The sequence below is a fragment of the Prinia subflava genome, chromosome 1 (genome assembly GCF_021018805.1).
Source record: "Prinia subflava isolate CZ2003 ecotype Zambia chromosome 1, Cam_Psub_1.2, whole genome shotgun sequence".
NCBI lineage: Eukaryota > Metazoa > Chordata > Aves > Passeriformes > Cisticolidae > Prinia > Prinia subflava.
Window position 1 is genome coordinate 143,398,378 of NC_086247.1, and position 19,228 is coordinate 143,417,605.

At 40.8% G+C, this 19,228-nt stretch overlaps 1 protein-coding gene across 1 annotated transcript in view; it reads left to right on the plus strand.

Annotated features, from left to right (window-relative positions):
* Positions 1-19,228, plus strand: part of ADARB2 (adenosine deaminase RNA specific B2 (inactive)) — a 306,546-nt gene that overhangs the window by 244,981 nt on the left and 42,337 nt on the right. Inside the window, exon 4 of the mRNA XM_063415450.1 lies at positions 4,161-4,275. Coding sequence (XP_063271520.1) covers positions 4,161-4,275 — 115 coding nt within the window. The remainder of the gene's footprint in view (positions 1-4,160; positions 4,276-19,228) is intronic.

The window sequence follows — 19,228 nt, forward strand, 5'->3', positions numbered from 1 at the left end:
CTCAAGAAGCATTTGAGTATTTATTCTCCCATGTATATGGAAAAAAATTTCAAATTTCTGACTGTCCATATCTTTTTTTATTTTCTTTACCACTGTCCCCCTGCCCCAAGCTGCAATTTCTCTGCCATTACATGATCAGAGCAATTGCATGCACCTTTATTAATTGCTCTGAATTTCTTTTTCACAAGGTAAGCTTCTACTCTTATTTTTCCCTCATCTTTGGAAATTTTCCCTTTTTCTTCTACCAACCTGATAACTGTTCAGAAGCTGCCAAGATGTATTTGGCTCTTGTATTTACTCCAGATGGAGACTTTTATTTTCACTCATATCTGGCAGTAGGATCTGTGGTATCACCAAACACAACTTTTCTCTGAGATTGTTTTGATAGAAGAAAAGAACCATTACTTTTGCATATGGTTTATAAGTTATTATCTGATGAGATTATATAGTCTAGCCTGGATCCTAAAAGTTCAACAAGACTCACAATAGCCATAAATAGTTGGATTTTTCTGGTTTATATCCCCTCAGGAATAACCATCTGGATACATATCTTTTAGTAGTCTAGTATTATTGTTTAAAAGTAAAGCTAGAGAATATCTGGAATGAAAACTGTGGTTCTAAACCGAGCAGGGGTAAATCTAACCACTCTTATCTGCACCATATCTGTCCTGTGTGCATTAGGTATGTCTGTAACCAGTTAAGGTTTCCTAGGAAGCATCCAGTCTAAAGGCTCTAAATAGGCAGAAATGCTGTCACTGACTTCATTTCACAGAACTAGGTCAAACCAAAGAGCTGCTCTGTGTGCTAGAGGGAAGGCAGAGTGCTGCATGGATGGGTCTAGGTGAGGAGCCCAATGCCTCACCCAGCTCTGCCAACTCACTGGGCCAACTTACAGGGCCAGAGTATTCAAAGCTCTGAAATTAATGCTGCACTACAAGGAGCAATCTTCAGGGTATCGAATCTCTTACAGGGCTGAGCCATGCACCTCTTCCTTATTTTTCTCCATCTAAAAAAAATAAACTATTCCTTTTCCTCCTTTCCATTTTATTTTGGAATATCCATTTGGAAATTTAGGGCAATATGGTATCCTGGAAATGACCTCTCAGACTCTTCTTGGTTGTTTTTCCAGCATCCTACATCTTTGTTACTCCCTTGCTTCCATTAGTTTCACTGGCATCCTTTTAGGCAATGGAAGCAAGACAAAAAAGTGTTTGCCTGAATTGTTTTAGCTAAGAGGCTTCATATTTAATGGATTTGCTGTTCTTTAATGTCCCAGGTCACTCCTTGAGATCAGCAAATGCTGAATTTCTTATCGCCCTTAAATGTTATCTGAAGTCATGTCGTTATTTCGCCTTTAGTGAGTCTCTTTGCTTGCTGGCTTTGGAACCTACTGCCAAATGAAGTAAAGAAAGCTCTGACTATGGGGAATTTCTAAATCCAAAGTTAAAAGTTATTTGTTCTGTTTAGCATTTTTAAAATTATTCTTTTAGGAATTGTATGTGCCTCTGAGCTAATTAACTCTTAATGAGCGCAAAATGCCCTGGGATGCAGATTTGGAGGGTACACTAGAAATGCAGACATGGATTGGACTGCAGTACTGCAGCAGATGAAATTTATGATTTGATTCTTTTTTTAAATGATGGTGCAGATATTTTTATTGAGATACTCTTCCCCCCACCCCGTCTTTCTAGTCTAAATAAAGCTGATCAGATTTTTCCGTCCACCATATGGGGCCCAGTTATATCAGTTCTGCAAATACACTTTGGTTTTCCATTATGGATGAAGTCACTCTTCAGCAGGGAAAACAAGTTGAGAAACAAACTTTCATATTATGAAAGACAGGCAGTGTTCCAGCACTGAGCACTTAACCAGAGCATCAGGAAATCAGAACACCTGGCTGTGCCCAGCTCTGTGCTATTCCCCTGGACCAGTCCCTCACCCTTTTAGTGCCTTCACTCATTCATCTGTAAAGCGACTATAATTGCATTTATATCACAAGGGTGCCTTGATGCTTGACAAATGAGAATTGACCCAAAATTCATCCTTCAGAAGCACTGTATGAGCAGTACCTCGCTCACATGGCGATTGTGGACAATTAGATTAGAAGAGGTATAAATGCAGTGAGAGTGAAATTCCATTTAGGAACTGTCAAACTGTTCTTGATAATTTTTCTTAGTTTTCATCTAATTCTAGTGAGGAATTTTGCGTGCATCTCTCAGGAAAGCTTTATATGCCTCTTTTCTTCTTCTGCAACAAGACAGCATATTTTATTCCGTGTTATATTAAACTGCATTTTGGGCAAATGGTTTGTTCCCAGAACAGTACCTTGGAAAGCTAGGCTTAGAGAAACAAAGAAAAATTATTGTGTCAAAGAAATCCTATCCTCTATGTATTTGAGCAAATTGCAATCACTTACAAGGATTGCACACAGAAAAACAATATTCCAGGTTTTATGAAAAGAGGGTTGCCTAAGTGTTATTATGTTTTATTTAATTAGATTTTTTTTATACTTGCCATAATAATGTTTTAAAATTAAGCTGAATTTCCCCAACAAACTGTAGAAACATATGGTGTACAGCCTGCAGAGGCACTTAATGGCAGTAACATTACTGATATGTGTGAGTTAGAACCTGCTTTCCTCTGAAAAATAGCTGTGTGTTCTCTCAACTTAAAACACTGTTTTACACCAACCTTTTTTCATCGCCATTAACAGTTTGGGGAGGAAAAGAATTAATATGATCTTCTTTCCTTATTTCCACGTGGCTGTGGATGTTTCAGGGTGAGGGAAGTTGTGTATCAAACTCAGGCTCTCCTCTGTGTGTGCCATGAACACACTTAATGAAACCAGGTGAATTAATGGGGGCCTGTTTTACCAGGACCTCCCCCCAGAAGAAAAAAATGAAATTGTTGTTGGGTGAGCCACTTTTCCCAACAAAGGCACAATGACTTGGGGCTAGCCAGATTTCAGGATGCCAGGAGGTCTCTGTCAGCACCCCAGAGTAAGCTCCAGCTCCCAGGAACTGCTTCCAGAAGGATTTGTAGTTACAGCTTGGTTCTCTACAAGAAATCATATGTCTGAAAATAAAAAATCTTTGGATGTTACTTTTTTGTGTTCAGGCTTGCAAAGCCCTTTAAGAACAACTCATGCTCACAAAGAGTGTTCCACTGACTTATCTCTAATGTATGCTTGAGAGGCTCAGTGCAAAACAAAGAGCAGAGATTAAGTAAATGAAAAGATACCAAACATTGCAGCAGGGAATCATTCCAAGTCGTGGTGTTCTCAGGAGCACCAGAGCTGGTTTAGGTTCATGCTCATCCATGCAGAGTCTACAGAATTCACTTTTTAGACCTTCTTAACCTGCTCTGTTTTAGTAACCAGCTCCTCAAGACTCTCCCTGGTGATTGGACTCATTCATACCTGAGGGTTCAGACCACACCTCTCCAGTTCCCAGTCCATGGGAAAATTTGACCTTCCAAAAAAGATGCCATGCTCAGGAGGAGACATGGCAGACCAGTCCCTCCCAGTCTACTGCACACCCATGAGCTGCAAGCAACCTCTTTGGTGGGATATGCAAGCAAAGATTCCCCATCATCCCAGTGCCTGCCAAGGCAGAAGCAGGACAGATCATGATGCTCCTCTGACAGATTCCTGAGCTGATTGCTTTGCCATAGTAGCTGTGAGTCATTAAAAACTGTATTTGAATGCAGAAACAGGTGATTTTTACTGATAAAACAGGCCTTGACTCAGCTCTCAGTCTTCAGTGGGCTGATGGAAATTTTCAGTGGGCTCACAGAAATAAATGGTTTTGTAGGACACAGGTCCACCTCTTTAACTTACTACAATAAAGTGCTTTTATTTCCTGTGAACTGGTGCTGGACCAATGTCTCGAGAGACTGGAAAAAGGTTCAGCCTCTAAATCTTCTCCCTTTGCCCCCAGTCCTAGTAAATATGGGTCTCACCTTTCATGCAGTTAATTTTACCATTTCTGAGGATGATTTAGGAAGTCAAAGGAGGGATTCTAGTTTTATCTCTGCTCAGATAGGTGGTGTTTAATTCTAAAGTGGACCTCTCAGCAGCTGACATCAGGTGACTAATCTGCAGAAATGCCCAGGTTCCTCAATCAGACAAGTGACAAAGTTCTTCCCACTGTCTCTTTCAGGATTTTGCTGACTCCGTATACCAAATGGTTGCACAGAAGTTCCAGGAACTGACAGACAATTTCACTTCCATGCACGCACGCCACAAAACTCTTGCAGGCATTGTGATGACCAAAGGTAAGATACCCTCTCATTTATTTTCCTCCGGCATTTTTCATGACTAAGTAATACATTATTTACCTGGTTCACAATACTGAAGGATGACTTTACTCCCACACAGAAAAATGAATAGTAATGCAGTGAAAAGAAGCATTAAATATTTATGCCTCAAGTAAGTTCACACAAAAATATTGGCAATAGAGTTGAAGATTTATTTGTAAATATGTTGCTATGTTTCTTTGTTTACAGGACAGAATGCAGCTCTCTCTGATTTTTTATTTCCTTACAGATGGGGAAGAGAGTTATCAATAAAAGTAGTATTATCTATTAATTACTTTCATAGGTCTGGAAACATCAAATTCTTGTTGTACAAGGCTACCATAAACTTTTGGACTGGCAGCAGAAACAAATGTGCTTTCCAGTCAAAAGAAACAAACCCAGAGTATGTGTAATTTTAGTTCTGCTCTTCTCCAGCCATGGGAAATACTTATACTTACCAGCAGGGCCAAAATTTGGTATTCATTCCTGTTAAGACTTAACTGATTGACACATGCTATGCGGAAGTCTTTAGTGCTTTGATGGAACAGTTGCATAGATGGTCTTTCTTTGCAAGTACCTCTCAGTTGGGGCACCTCAGTGTTCATGAGGATGTCAGCAGTGGAGATACTTCCATAAACTTCATTCTCACTGTGACACAGGGAGCAGTGGCTCCAGTACAGAAATGAGAGGATAAACTCAGAGGGGAAAGGCATATATAATTCATCCAGGCTTGTCTCACGCCTTCCTTTCAACAATTACATTAGCTAGATTCAATAGGGACAGTTGTGAATATTGCAAGAATGGAGACAGGATTTTCTGGTGGATCTTTTCCAACCACAAAGCCTAAATGCAGACAGGATTTCTGTGCTGAGAATCTCCTTTCTGATGTGAAAAGAAGGTAATTGTATTCAGTATGAAGGGAAATAAAAAGGAAGTGTGATTCATTTTGAGATGTGAAAGATGCACACTAGACCCAGCATACCAGCTGCCTTGTCATTGTCAGATTTCTGGACTGTGGCTCTCATCAGATTTAAACAAAGTGCTATAGTTTATTTAGAGAAGTTCTTTCCAAGCAGAAGCAAAAGGAAAAATGTTTAAACATACTCTTTATGAGAAACTAAGCTACAGAACCCAAGAACTGTTGCTTTAACCACATTTAGGGAGAGAGCACAGGAGAGGTTACACTTGCTCAGTGTAAGAATTGTAAGAAATGCCTGAAGGAATTTCATCCCATTTTACTTTGTCAAACTACTCCTACCTTCTTTAGCCCAAGTCTAGACCAGCTTTGACTGAGCCACTGCAGCCTTATTTCTACCTGTCCAAAGAAGCAGATTAAGGACACTCAGTATGTGAGAGGAATGGCCACTGGAAGGAGTCATAATTCCCAAAGTCATGGCTGCTGAATGCATGCAGTGCTAGGGGAAGAAAAGGGCACTTTCAGACTTTCTTTCTGGGCAGCTGGGGCTGTCTATGTCTCTTCCTTAGGGAAGGGCTGAAAGTGTCCTTGTGCTGTTTGTTTCTCTTGGTAGGTCCCATGTCCTTAGTGGGATTTTACAAATTTGTGTTTCGTATTTCATCTTAGTCAGCATTAAGACAAAGTATAATTTTACTTACGTTCACAACCTGTTTCCCTCAAGGCTTCTTTTTCAATTCTGAATTCTCTCTCGTGAATTTGTTCAATCTGTCAACCATCCAATATGTCAATATCTCCCTGGTTTTGTGGAACCCAGAAAAGAATTTTCAGATATAAGGTGATTCAAAGAAGTTGCAAAGCTAGCAACAGCTTTATCTTAGTATATTCTGGAATATATTTTCCAGGACGATTGGAGTTCTTTCCAGCACAATCAAGGCAAGATGAATCATCTGCCATTTGTGTCATTATTTTCTGTACTAAAGTTGTAGATTTGTGGTCTCTTCACCATCATTCCCAGAAGTAGCAAGGACCTCAACACATGCTTTTCAAAGATGGCACAGGCAGATTTTCCACATCAAGCACTCAAATGAGTACTCAAACAATTCCCTTTGTTTTTAACAAAAAAATTGGCAGAAGCTGTCTTAGATCCCTGCAAACAATTTACTAATGACATCAACAAAAACAAATCTGGAGAAGTCTTGTTGCATTCAGCACCACAAGTGACAAAATCCGATTTGTTTTTACCTTCATTTCAATTTAATGTCATCCTGACTAGAAGCAGATTTATCTGTGCTTGTACAGTTTTCAGTCAAAGCCAGTAAAAAGCACAATGGGACTCTGTGATAACTGCTGTTAAGATAATGCAAGATCTCTACAGACAAAATAGAAGTGTGCTAGATTGGTTTTCTTTTTCTGAACTCTGACATTTTTTCTGTCATTTCAATTTCCCAGGGAAACCAAAGAGAGTTACATTTGGCCACTGTAATTGACTTATGCTGTAGCACCTGGGGCAAATTCCAATGTGTAAGAAACAGAAAAAATGTGGAAAATTATGTTATTGACAGACTGAGAATGTTCTGCACTAATAAATTTCTAGTCAGTGAAACAGGCAGTCCAAAGCATTTAGAAATGCTTTGCTGTGAATTGTGATGACAATTAAAATCTCCATGCTTTTTTGTGAAAGTAAGTTTTCAAAACATTTGATTAGCAGAAATCAAGATAATCTTGAAAATATTGGCCTAGGCAGGAGCAATTCATCACACTAAATACCAACTGATGTGATCTTATCTTATGTAATACAATAATTGAATATAACAATAACTAAAAAACTCACATAACTGATCTTGAAGTAAATGTTTCAAAAGATTGAAGAGTTTAATTATTTAATAGTTATGATGTATAATGTTATAATGCATTTGAAATCTGCCAGTCCTCCAACATATTCTGATTTTGTGGAAACACACGGAAGAGAAGATTGTTCTATGAAACATTGTTTGATAGATTCTAAGAAAAATTGTTTACCGAGTAAGAGATAAGTAAGAGAAGTGCATTTAAATCTTCCACATACAGTAAGCTATAATCCAGAGACTATCTTCAAGTAGAACAATTAGTATGCTTGTTATTGTAGTGTAATGTTTATGAGGACCTATGCTTTACTGCACATTGACTCTCCACAGTAAATCTGCTGATTTCTCTGAAGATAAGAAGAAATAACACATGGTAAATTAACAACATCAGTTCACCTGTGGAAAAGATATTCTGGATACCACCATGTCAAACACAAGGCATCAGCTCAGAGCTTGCACCATGTGATGCAAGGAGTTAACTCACTTGTCACATTTTGCATTAGTGGCTAAAACACGATTGATAACACCAACGCTTTGGCTATTGCTGGACTGTGCTTGCAAAGCATCAAGACTTTATCTCTCTCTCCTATCCCTATCCCTATCCCTATCCCCAACAAGTAAGCTGGAGGTGAGCAAGGGGCTGAGAGGGGACACAGTGAGGACAGGTGTCCTCAGGTGATGGAGGGAGTATTTCTTGCCACAGGACACTGTGCTCAGCAGTAAAAATTTGGGGAGAGGGAAAGGGGGAGATAATTGGGTTTATGGTATCTGTCTTGCCAAGCAACCGTGAACTATCATTATATCAATCCATTAGTCTTGCCTTCCTTCTGTTTCTTCCCAGTTCCACAGGAGAGTGGAATGAGCGAGAGGCTGTGTGGGTGTTTGGCTCTTGGCCAGGATCAACCAATATTGCATTTCAACAGCAGCTGTTTCTTGGTGTTTCTTGTTGTCAGGGAAAGATGACCCACCAGCTCCCCATCCTTCTGTCTCTCAGATGCAATTTGGACATCTTATTTTGACTCTCTGGTCTGCTGTATCTTTCTGTTGAAAAGTTTTCAGGGAGAAGTAGTTTTCAATATTGTGGTTGTTACTATTATGTCAGTTGATACGTTTGGAAAAATGAAGGGCAAGCAAGCTACTATTTTCTAACACAAGGCAACAAAAGCAAAACCAGAGCACTCTCACATACCTCTGGGCCAAATGCCCAGAGTCACAGACTGGGGGGGACAGGAGGAGCCCCTGTGGTTCCACCAAGGGTCACCAGGCAGGGCAGCCACCTTTAGCAGCTCACAGGGCATTGAGGGGACAGTGTGGCAGTGGTGCCTGTCCCAGAGCTGCGAGGTGGGAAGTCCCAGGGCAGGGCAGAGCAGGGTGGGAAGTGTGAGCCTCACACTGAGAGTGTGGTCTAGAGGCTGGTGACATTCACACTGTTTATTGGCACCACAGACAGTGTTTGGCCTTTGCTCTACCTGAAATCACTAGGCACAGTAAAGAATTCCTGTCACTCAGTAAAGAGATGATCTATTATTGCTGAGGTCCTCTTTGAAAAAAAGAAAAACCCTCCCATAATCATTAGGGACAAAATGAAACTGCTATTTAAACACAATTTTCCCATTTGTGTTTGACAAATCTTTGCAGTTTAAATACTGATAGGAACTTTTTGTCATGCTTTCTGTTAAAAATGAAGCATTAAGAAAGTTCAGTCCTTTTCACAGCAGTGTAACATTCATACAAAAAGATTATGAGTTGATTTCTCGCTTCAATTTTCTCTCTTATATATATATATATATGTTTTTTTTTTTAAGGCTGACAATCATTTTGATGTTAAAAGCAAATTACGAGGTTTCTCAGTTATCTTGTGTGAAATAAAGATGAACTGGACAAAAGAGCCCTAAATAGAAATTTCATGCTGTGATAAAAGATGGGAAATTATCATCTGTATCTCATGGAATGGATCTTAATTGTTGCTAAGTGGAACAACAGAAAAAAGTAAAGTTGACAATATGTCTCCACGGATCTCTACAGTCACATTAAGATTCACAAAGCCTGAAGTTTAAGTGCAATCAGAAATACTGCTGTCCAATTGACTTCTAGCTCTTAGTATGAGTGGGAAAGTTGCAAAGCTGTAGAATATAGTAGAACGTGTAGGCCATATGTAGAGTATCAGTCTGCTCCATCCCATGCTGCACTCGAGTAGCCAAACCAGCTAGAGAAAATGTGAACAATTTACATATTAGTGTCCAAACAGATCCCTTCAGGAGGAGAGGCACAGGAGTCATTTAGGCTTCCAGATCCCATTTGCATAGTTGGGTGGATGCTAAAAGCCTGGTCCCAGTGAGATTCAATGAGAATTGAAACTTCTGAAATCAAAATTGGGTGCCCAAGCTGCTGACATCCTTTTGAAGATCTCAGAAGGTCTCTTCACCTACTGCTGCCTGATGCTCTTAAGGACATGGTGGAAAGTCATGTGACGTTCTTGTAAACATTATTTACTTCCTACATATGTCAAGGTTGACACTTCACCAGTTTTTCTCAAAATATTTTAAAATAGGTAAATAGATAGGTAGTTAGGAACCATATATGTCACTCTTTCTCAGAAATCTGTTTTCCTCTGCTTATAAATCCTAAACCAATAATCTTCAGATTCTCTCTAAATAGTTTTTAAGACTATCACTTTTCCACAGCTGCAACTCTATTCCTGGATTTTGTAACGTGCACCTATAATGGGCATAATCTCACATTCCTGCAGCTCAAGAGACTTAGGTTTGCAAATTCCAGCTCAAGGGACATTTGAGGTTTTACAGTTAAAACTCTGGCCCCACCAGAGCCATCACTTCTATTAAAATGTGGGTTTAGGCATTGTGAGTACTCCCCTTACAAGAGCAACTTTGTTTCTTCATCATTTGTTAAATAAGGGCTAAGGAACCGAAAGCAGTTGAAGACAGATTACTTTAGAACTATGAGAGGGGACACAATCCTGCAGCCTTGCACAGAGTAGGAAAAAAAACAGATTCAGGGACAACTCTCCAGGCCAGGTTATAAGTTTTGCATAAAAAACCAGGGAGAAATACATGCACCAGCTGGGAGTAAGTACAGAAGCAGAGCTTCACTTTTGGAGATGAGCACCCCAAACTGCACACACACAGCCTCTCACTGCTGTTATTGTCTAACCTAATTCCATCCTCTTAGCTGTTTGGCAGCACAGGTTCAGAAAGAAGGGGACAAAACACCCCTCTTATATCAGCAGTTTCAGGCACTTCCACAGGAAAATTACCCAGATGGAAGGGAATTGAGTCCCTCATTTCCCACCAGCTGGAGCAGCTGGAGGTGTCTCCAGCACTGCTGGCTTCTGGGCAGCTTCAGCTCCCCACTGTGCCTACTGCTTACTCTGGTTCCCATCTCTTCTCAGACACTGCCTTTTTACTTCCCTGAACATTTACTGTCTCTGGATTTACTTTTTCTTTCCTGCTGTTCAAAGTATTTTTCTGATTGACACACCTCTCAAAACCTGGATGCAGACAAGGCCCTGGCTCTGTGTCACTTTTAATTGCATTGGGCATGAGGATGGGTATAATAATTAGCATAAAACATGGAAATTAAAAATAGACACTTCTGTTTCCTAAGTGTGTCAAGCTAAGAGTTGGCAAGGTCAGGCTTTCATTCTGCTCTGTGATAAGGCAAACTGGAAGCTGTCCCAATGTCAATACCAAGAGTGTATCTCACCCTAAAAAAAGACATTTCTTTGGTGAATAAAGGCTTGGCAACCATTGCTTTCACTTTACCAACCTAGTAAAACACACTGGAAGATCTTTTTAGATGCAAGTATACCAAAGAATTAAAAAAAAATACAATAAAAAATCCCACATAAAATTAAGTTCCTCCTGCCCTTAAGTGCCAAAATTCATGTTCAGGATTTCATTCTTTCTCACTGCAATTTAGAACCTTACTAGCATCTAAAACTGTCAATTTACTTAATGTTCAGATATCAGTGGCACAACATTTATTAGAGAAACACAGATATCTGCAGTCAGGACATGGCAGGAAAGTACAACTCCATCCTGCTTTGAAATTAAGAATTACATGCAAGTTCTCTTCCTGAGGAGAGAACCAGTATTCAAATTCACATGAAAGGAAAAAACCCTCAAATAACTTTGATTCTGCTGCTATGAATTTAGACTAAAAAAAAAAATCCTCAGGGGTATGGTATGGGGGTGATGCATGCAGGGGCCTGGGCTGACTGTCCCTCCTCCCTCTCTGGATTTCCAAAGCCCACATTGAGGAAAGGAAGGGAAGGTAAAACGCACTGGTGCTCACAAACACAGCACTGGCTCCTTCCACACTCCTCAGAAGTAAAGCTGATGGGGTTTCATCCTTTTGGTCCACTGAGGGGAGAGAAGAAATGGACCATAGAAATTAGAACTGGGAGAAACCACTAAGTTGTCCAGTACATTTCCCAGCAGGCATAACATTGTTCCCAAGTGCTCTTTCCAGTTTAGATTTAAATTAATCAATTAACAGTGAGGCTTTCAACAGTACCTTGGGAGACCTTTATAACCTAATGGATCTCACTGTTAATAATTTTCACCAGTTATTCAGCCTGACTTTTATTTTCTGTGATGTCATCTCAGGACCTCAGTTCTGCTGCTCTAAATTTAGTGCCCACTTCTTTCTTTGGGGGTTGCACCTTTTAGATACTCAGAAACACACACACCATGTCCATAGTTTGCATATTCAATTTTTGTACTCTCTCCTGCTGGGTCACTCTTCTTTGCATCCCCCATCAGTCTTGCCTTTGTTTTCTGATTCCCATCCACCAGGGCAACCTCCTCACCATTCTTTTCCACACTGGAAATCCACCTTTTGAATGAGATTTAATGGAAAGACCTGCACAAAAATATCTTGCAAAATGGATTAGCACAAGAAACCTTTCTCAGGCATCCCATGATGTGATCAAAGAGTACAAAATGGGCTTGTGTCAGAAAGGGATTTTTGTTTCAGAGGAACTGAATTTGGAACTTATTTACAAGTGCACTCCCCCAGCCCGCCCCACCACCATGAGTTTGGGCAAAATTTACTAAGCCTGGCTGTAAAGGAGAGCCACAGCCACTCTCAGACAATACCCTGGCACTTTCTTCCAGCACAGCAGGGTCAGAGATCAGGGTAGAGAGGACTGTGACTCTGTCCCTGCTCCTTCACTGATGAAGATGAAGAGCTCTGCAAAGAATAGCTTTCCCTAGGCAGCACAGTCAGAGGGAGGATTACTCAACACATTAATAAGGGAAGAAAATGTGAGGCTCTCAGAGGCCCCCTCTACACCCTCTCTTTCCACAGAAATACAATATATTCATTTACACATAACCCTCATTTTGATGTAAGGAAAGGAAATCCCTGTGCAACTCCAGTGTTTCAAAGACTGTTCCATTTATACCCCTAAATATCTGTAACCTCATTGCTAGCTACCTTTTGTTCCTATTATTTGCTAGCTGTGTATCTGCTTTTTGTTCAGACTTTTGCTATTCTGTTTCCTAAGCCCTCAACATGCTTTTTTCTTCCCATATTTTAGTCAGCCCACTTCACATCAGCTGCTCCCATCCACCTCAGGGGTGTTCTTTGGGACATCCAGTGTGTGTGCCAGGGGTTACAGCCAGGGTGCTCACTGAAGTCCCCAGGTTCCTGTTTGTCACTGAAATTACCACAATTGCTACCACAGGTACAATAGAAAATGGAGAGAAAAAAAATGAGCTGCAGCAGTCTTTATGGCTGGCAGATAAGTGCATACTGTGAATTGATATATGCATACTATTAATCATCCCTGCTGTGCACAGTTCTTCTGTTATGGCTACACATTTTTCTTTTTTTTTTTAGTCATGAGTGTGGTTTTGTTCTCCATGCAGAGCTGGGGACAGCAGAGCTCCCTGTGCCAGGAGTGCATATCCTGCATCAAAACTGAAGAGCAAGGTACACCATGCCACACCAGCCCCTCAATGCTCAGCTCCCTCCTTGCACATATATCCTGATTTCACTCCTCTTGAAGCCTCAGAATAGAGGGGGTTGTAAATGCATCACAAGGCTGTGGGGAAAATGGACCTGATGGATCTGGGTGAACACATCCCTCACTTCCACCCATAGACCTACCCCTCATGTAAGCACTAACATACAGGGGCAATGGTTTCAATTTCCAGAGAAATGTGTCCTTTTCGTGGTGTTCTTTTGAGGGAGAAGATGGCAGAAGAGCTCTTTGCCCCTCTGGCAGTGTTTTCTGTGGGACACTGCCCACTCCTGGGGTGGGAGGCAGCAGTGCCCAGGGGGCTCTGCACAGGTTCAGGGATCTGCCTTGGGACAGAGGGGTGCAGGTCTGTGCCCACAGCATGTCCCTGCAGGCAGCTTTTCCAGCATCACTGTCCTTTCATGTCTTGACTATCTCTTATTACAAAATTAAAGCCATTCTAAGAATGTGATAGGGCTGGCAGGGAAGAAGATAAGAGAAAATAATGCAGGACTTGTCAGTGCTATGTAACATCAAGAAATTTTCCTTCTCTAAATAAACCTGAAATGGAAACCTGAACTTATTCAGCTGTGAGTAGAGTGTATTAAAAAAAAAAAACAACCCTCCTCTGTGATCAGAGCTCAATTAAGCTGCCTTGGAAATTATTCCAAATACACTTTTTTCAGATAACAATAGACAATCCTTTTGACTGATTTGTTAAAAAAAGGCAAAGAAAGAGCATAAAATTATTGCTTATCAGAGAGACAAGCAGCACCATTTAAAATAACATGAAATTGTATCCCATGAATTATTCAGGAGGGCTGATGTTACACTATCATTATTTCTGGCTTTCCTTTTTACTGCATTGCATTTTGTGTAAGTTGTCTCCCACCCAATAAAAGAAGTGTGGGTTTTCTTAATTAATAAAACCTGATTTTTCTGATTTTTTTTTTTTTTAATTTAAAATGAATATATTTCGAGCAGTGAGCTGTCTTCACGGTGACATGCTAAAAAAGAAGAGAGGTTTTACTACCACTAGCAGGATCTAAAACATGCAGTGCAATAGTCCCTTGCATACTGACTGGTGCTTCTCTATGTGTCGTGCCAGCTGCTGAAAAACCAAAGTGTGATCCCAGTTGTATTCTGGCACTAGCAGTTGTAAACTCCATCCTGTTCTGTGTGAAGTAGGCTCGCTGAATTTTGCAGTTCTCTGATACACAGCCAGTGTGATTCAGTTTGCTGATTGAAGGTACCAATCTACCCCTCTTGCAATTACCTCGTGATTTCCATTTTCCTTTTCCAACACAAAAATATGCAAGGCTGCAAACTCATTCTTATGGAAGGTCCTAATGCTCATATCCCACTAGAAGAGTGACTCTTTCCAAATCAGTGGAAGCGTTGACTAGACTCGCCAAAACTTGCTTGTTTTACTGGTAGAGCTGTGTCTCCAAGCAGAGTGGTGTAGGCATTTTGTGTTTATGGCCACAACTGACATAAAAACCCAGCTCATAACCATAGTCCATAAGATGTCAGCCAGTTCTCCACATCCAGCTTGTCTGATGAGCAAACCTTCACATTTTTGCTTGCTTGCTCCCTCTTCTGCCAACACCTTTCTGAATCATTTCATCATTGCAAGCTCTGTGGCTGCAGGGCTGGTGTTTTGAGAGGTCACATAGGGAAGACAGCCCTGTTTGCTTTCTGTGTGTAATAGTTCAGCTCAAGGCAAAATGACCATTCTTGAATATACTAACATTGACACAATTATCCTTAATTGTTCTGAGGGGGGAAAGCTGAAAAAAAAGTTATCTGAAGAAGTTTAAACATAAGGGAAAAAATGTAAAGGCCCTAGGTTTGTTCTGCTTGCCCTCTTATGAGTTGGGGAGTTTTGATCAGTATTTTGCTGCTTCGAAGAGAAATCTTCCTAAGAGCATCTCTCCACAGTGCAGAAAGGTTTATTTCTTCTGGCTGTCTACAGGTCTTCAGAGTTCATGAAGAGAAGCTGGCAATACTGAGATGTAATGTTCACTATCAAAATGCAAATATCTAAAGTAGGCCAGATGAATCATCTCCTAGGAAAATTCCTCTCCTTTGAGTATAAAGAGAGTCTACAGCAATTAGCTCAGCTATGGACATCTGAACTCTGGTTATCCAGAACAGCTGAAATGAATCTCCCTGCTGGTGTCAGCAAACTGGAAATGGCTTATAATAAACCCAGTGTCTTTTCAACAGCTCAGCTATGACATGAAAGTTTGCACTATCACTAAAAGACAAAAATGAACATTGGGGGTTTGATGTTCCCCCTGCCTGGCTGTGAGAGGAGTTCCTGAGTCTAGACCCAGGATGGGCTCAGACTTTCAGCAGAGTACCAGAAAGAATTGTTGCCTCCCTGGATCATTAGAATGAATTTGTGATCAAAGGCAATGTACCATTTATGTGTATATTTTTGTTTTATAATGCAACTAATTGATTGACGGGATTTGTCAAGATAAAATGTAGTGAATTCCCTCCCTGCTCTCTCAGCTGTCCTCAACAATGGGTGTTAGCCAGGACCCAGCCACTATGCTGACACAGCTTCCCAATTTCCTTTCCCTTGCTCCATTTCCTTTTCAAATTGAAACCTATTAGAAGTCTTTAGGCAAATAATAGAAACGTAATGCAGGTGCCTGTTATAAATCGCTCACTAGTTACTTTAAACCTAACGTCTCCTCAAACATTACTTTGCAGAAGGCAGTGAGGGTAGGAAATGCCTCATGAACTCTGACAATCAGTGGGTCAGGAGTTAAGGTCATAATAATGCAGCCCATTTCTCCTTGTTTGTCAAATAACCTGAATGCAGTCACATCCCTGGATCTTTCACCCGAGATTGACTCCCCTCAGTAAGAACATGAGTCTTGTGGGGAGCAATCTCTGTCCTGGCTCAAACCCTGCTGCACAGCCCTGAGCAGGGTAGTGCCATAAGGCTGGTGGTGCCACTTACAGTTCATGCCAGATTCTGCCACTCACAAAGCCACAGCTTTCCTAGGCATGGCTTGAGGATGTGCACAGTCTGCATCTGCTGCGTGTCTGAGCTTAAATTAATCAATGTTTATGAGGGAGCTCGACTTTCATAAATAGAAATGGCTTGAGAAATTTGAAGTATTCTGCGAGCAAAATAAAATTGGAAGTAAACATTAATAACAAGAGTTAGTAATTACTGGTTTTAATGCAAAATAGACAAATGTACAGAAGTGCCTATTAATTCTGAATCACTGAAGCAAATATCTAGGCTCCAGAGCTGGAAATGTTGCCTAAAATGCCAGTGTGATTAGTCAATGCTAAAATCTGCCTTCATCAGCTAGGCATCATGTCTTGTTCTCAGAGAAAAATTCCTCCCATGTTCACTGGCAATAATATCAAACATTACACAGGGGATAAACCTCCAACTCTGTGTATGTACCGAACAAGGCGTGTAAGAGGACAACCTGTGAGCATGTATGCTCCTGAACACAGCAGACAACTCTCAGGTTGTTGGAAGTATTTCTCATCATGCTGGGTGCCCTCACAGGCAGCATTGAGCAGTGCTACATTGGTCACAGATCACTTTCTCCATTTGGCTCCCCAGTGAGGTGTAAATATTTCAGAGCTAATGCATAAGTCATGTACACCTGGGTTTCCAAGTGCCACAGCAGTGAGACATAACTCTTGGGTATTTCTGAGCATAGAGGAGCATGGATTATTTTCTGACACTGCAAATGGAAAATACATGGAGATCTTTAATGTTTAACACTCAGACTGGTTCTGCAAATTCTTGGAAGCCATTGCCTCCCAGCCCCAGGCAATATCTCAGTGATGTTCTGCAAACACGTGCACCTTGCAGGACTGGCAAACACCCCAGGCTGTGTCCACACATGGCTGGGGCCTCCTATCACTGAAAGCCAACATATGGAATTAATTCACCAGTCATGGACACCCCAAGCACCCTGGCTATTGCTGTGCAGGTGGACATTGTGATAGCAAACAACATCAGAGGGATTCATATTATTGCTGCATCTGGTAGGTGTTGGGTGCCTTTCTGTTTCATTTGTGACTAAATCCAGACCTTACAGAAAATCCTGAATGCATTCATCAGCTTCCCCTCATCTGAGAGGAGAAAAGGAGTTAAATTTATTTGTGAGAAAATAAAAGACATCACACTATGTGCTGGGCAGATTGGGAGGGTGAGGAAGGTGTAGATCCCAGAGAGCAGGAGGGCTTGCCCAGGTGGTTTGCTCTGTATTTTCTGGTGCTTTGACTACGAGGTGAAGGGGAGAGGAGGAGGCACACCAGGGACATGCTAATGTTAGAGAAGGGAGCAGTTATTCTCACTGCCCTGGGAAAGAGTATTGATGGAGGTTCTCAGGGGCAGACAGAGGCTCACAGGTTTCTGTAGGAGGGAATTTCCTCTTGGTGTACTTCTGCTGTGCTGAGGTAAATAAGGCTCTATCTACAGTGGTAAATAAATAAAATACAACAAAAAAAATAGCTGATTCTTTTCATGGACCTTCCAACCAAGGAAAATATTACATACTGTTGAGGAAAATAGACACTGCTTTTTTGAGATGCTGAGGGGGACTCAAACACCTCAGTGGTAGGCAGTGGCCCATGAAATATTTGCTGTTAGTCCATGTGAAAGACACTGATGGACATGTCAGTATCTAAGATACCTATTATTTTTCTCATAAAAGCAGTGACTCCAAAGCAAAGCAATTTTAATGTACAGACTATAAGCACTTTTCTTTGTAGGGAATGAGTAATTTTTCCACCTCAACTTTTTACCTAGTAATAAAACTGGAATAAACAAAAAGGCTTTTTCTCCATTTCTCCAATGTGTTCCCATCCTCACTTCTTGGGTTTTCAAGATTTCCAACTCTTTTTTTTTTCTCCCCAATAAATACTCCAAAATACTTTTTTAGGAACACATCTATAGTAACAAATCAACTCTCAGCACAGGCATACAGTGATGTGTGCTTTGTCACTACTACCTATAACAACTTCTCTATGAGACTCTCACAACCAGGGGCTCAGATGTGATTAACTGAATTCTTCACAATACTTACACCTCTTCTACAAATGCCAAAATGCTGCAGTGCCCCATTACTACTAAACCTTTTGAAAGATTAATGTAGCTTTTATATTGATAAAGGCATAAAAGAATTTTTATATCATTTGCAACTATATTCATTAAGCATGACAAGAGTGCTACAGCATGTCTTCTACTACTAGTCCCAGTGCTGTATGGAGATTATGAAGGGCTGTTGATGGTATTTACTAACTGGGAAATCATTGGCAGCACAAATCCTTTCGTTCAAAATATTATTTCCTTCTCCATTCAGCTCCTTTGTCATTCAACACCAATTGATGAGGGAACATGGCCCCAAATATGCCAAGCCAAAAAAATCTCTGCAATTTTTCAATTTTTCTGCTATTCAATAGACCTCATAAGAGGAAAAACTATTTTTGCTAACTCTATAAAATTATTCCTTAAGCTTTTCTAAAGCTAAGTAATACCATAGAAACAGCATCACCACAGCCCACGGGAAGATCATTTCCATTCCTCCTGTGGGTATTTGCAGTCTCAGACCTGTCTTTATCACTGACTTGTCACACTTTGAGGTCTTGATTCAGTTGCCTAAACATGGGCATGTGTTTTCACTGAGCCTCTTTATGGATTTCCATGTGAGATGCATGGGGAGTGTGCAGAACCTCCTGGACTTCCCAGAAAACAGGCAGGTGTTGTGCAGGACATCAGGGACATCTCAGGTGACACTGCCTGGGCACAGCCACAGCAGCACCAACAGTCTGAGCCGCTGTGCTATACTGTGCAGGTGTTTGCCCACACACAGCCATTGTGTCAAGCACAGCCCTACACTCAGAAGCTACTCTGTCACTTCTAGAGGAAGCACCTATCAGGCAAAAAAGTTCTTTTTCCCAAGAGCTGCTCCCTTGTTCTCTGGTGTTCAGAGAGATGAGTCCTGAGATGTGCTTTTCAAAAGATAATTTCATTTTGGGCTCAATTCATTCTAAATTCTACTTTGAAATTGTCCACAGGGCTGAATGAGCTCTGTTTTAGAGTGAAACCCAGGTCCTGGTGAAGCCTCAAAATAAATTAGGATTTGTTCCTAGAAACTGTCTGTCTGGACCAAGTAAAGGACATCTTTCAATTGCCAT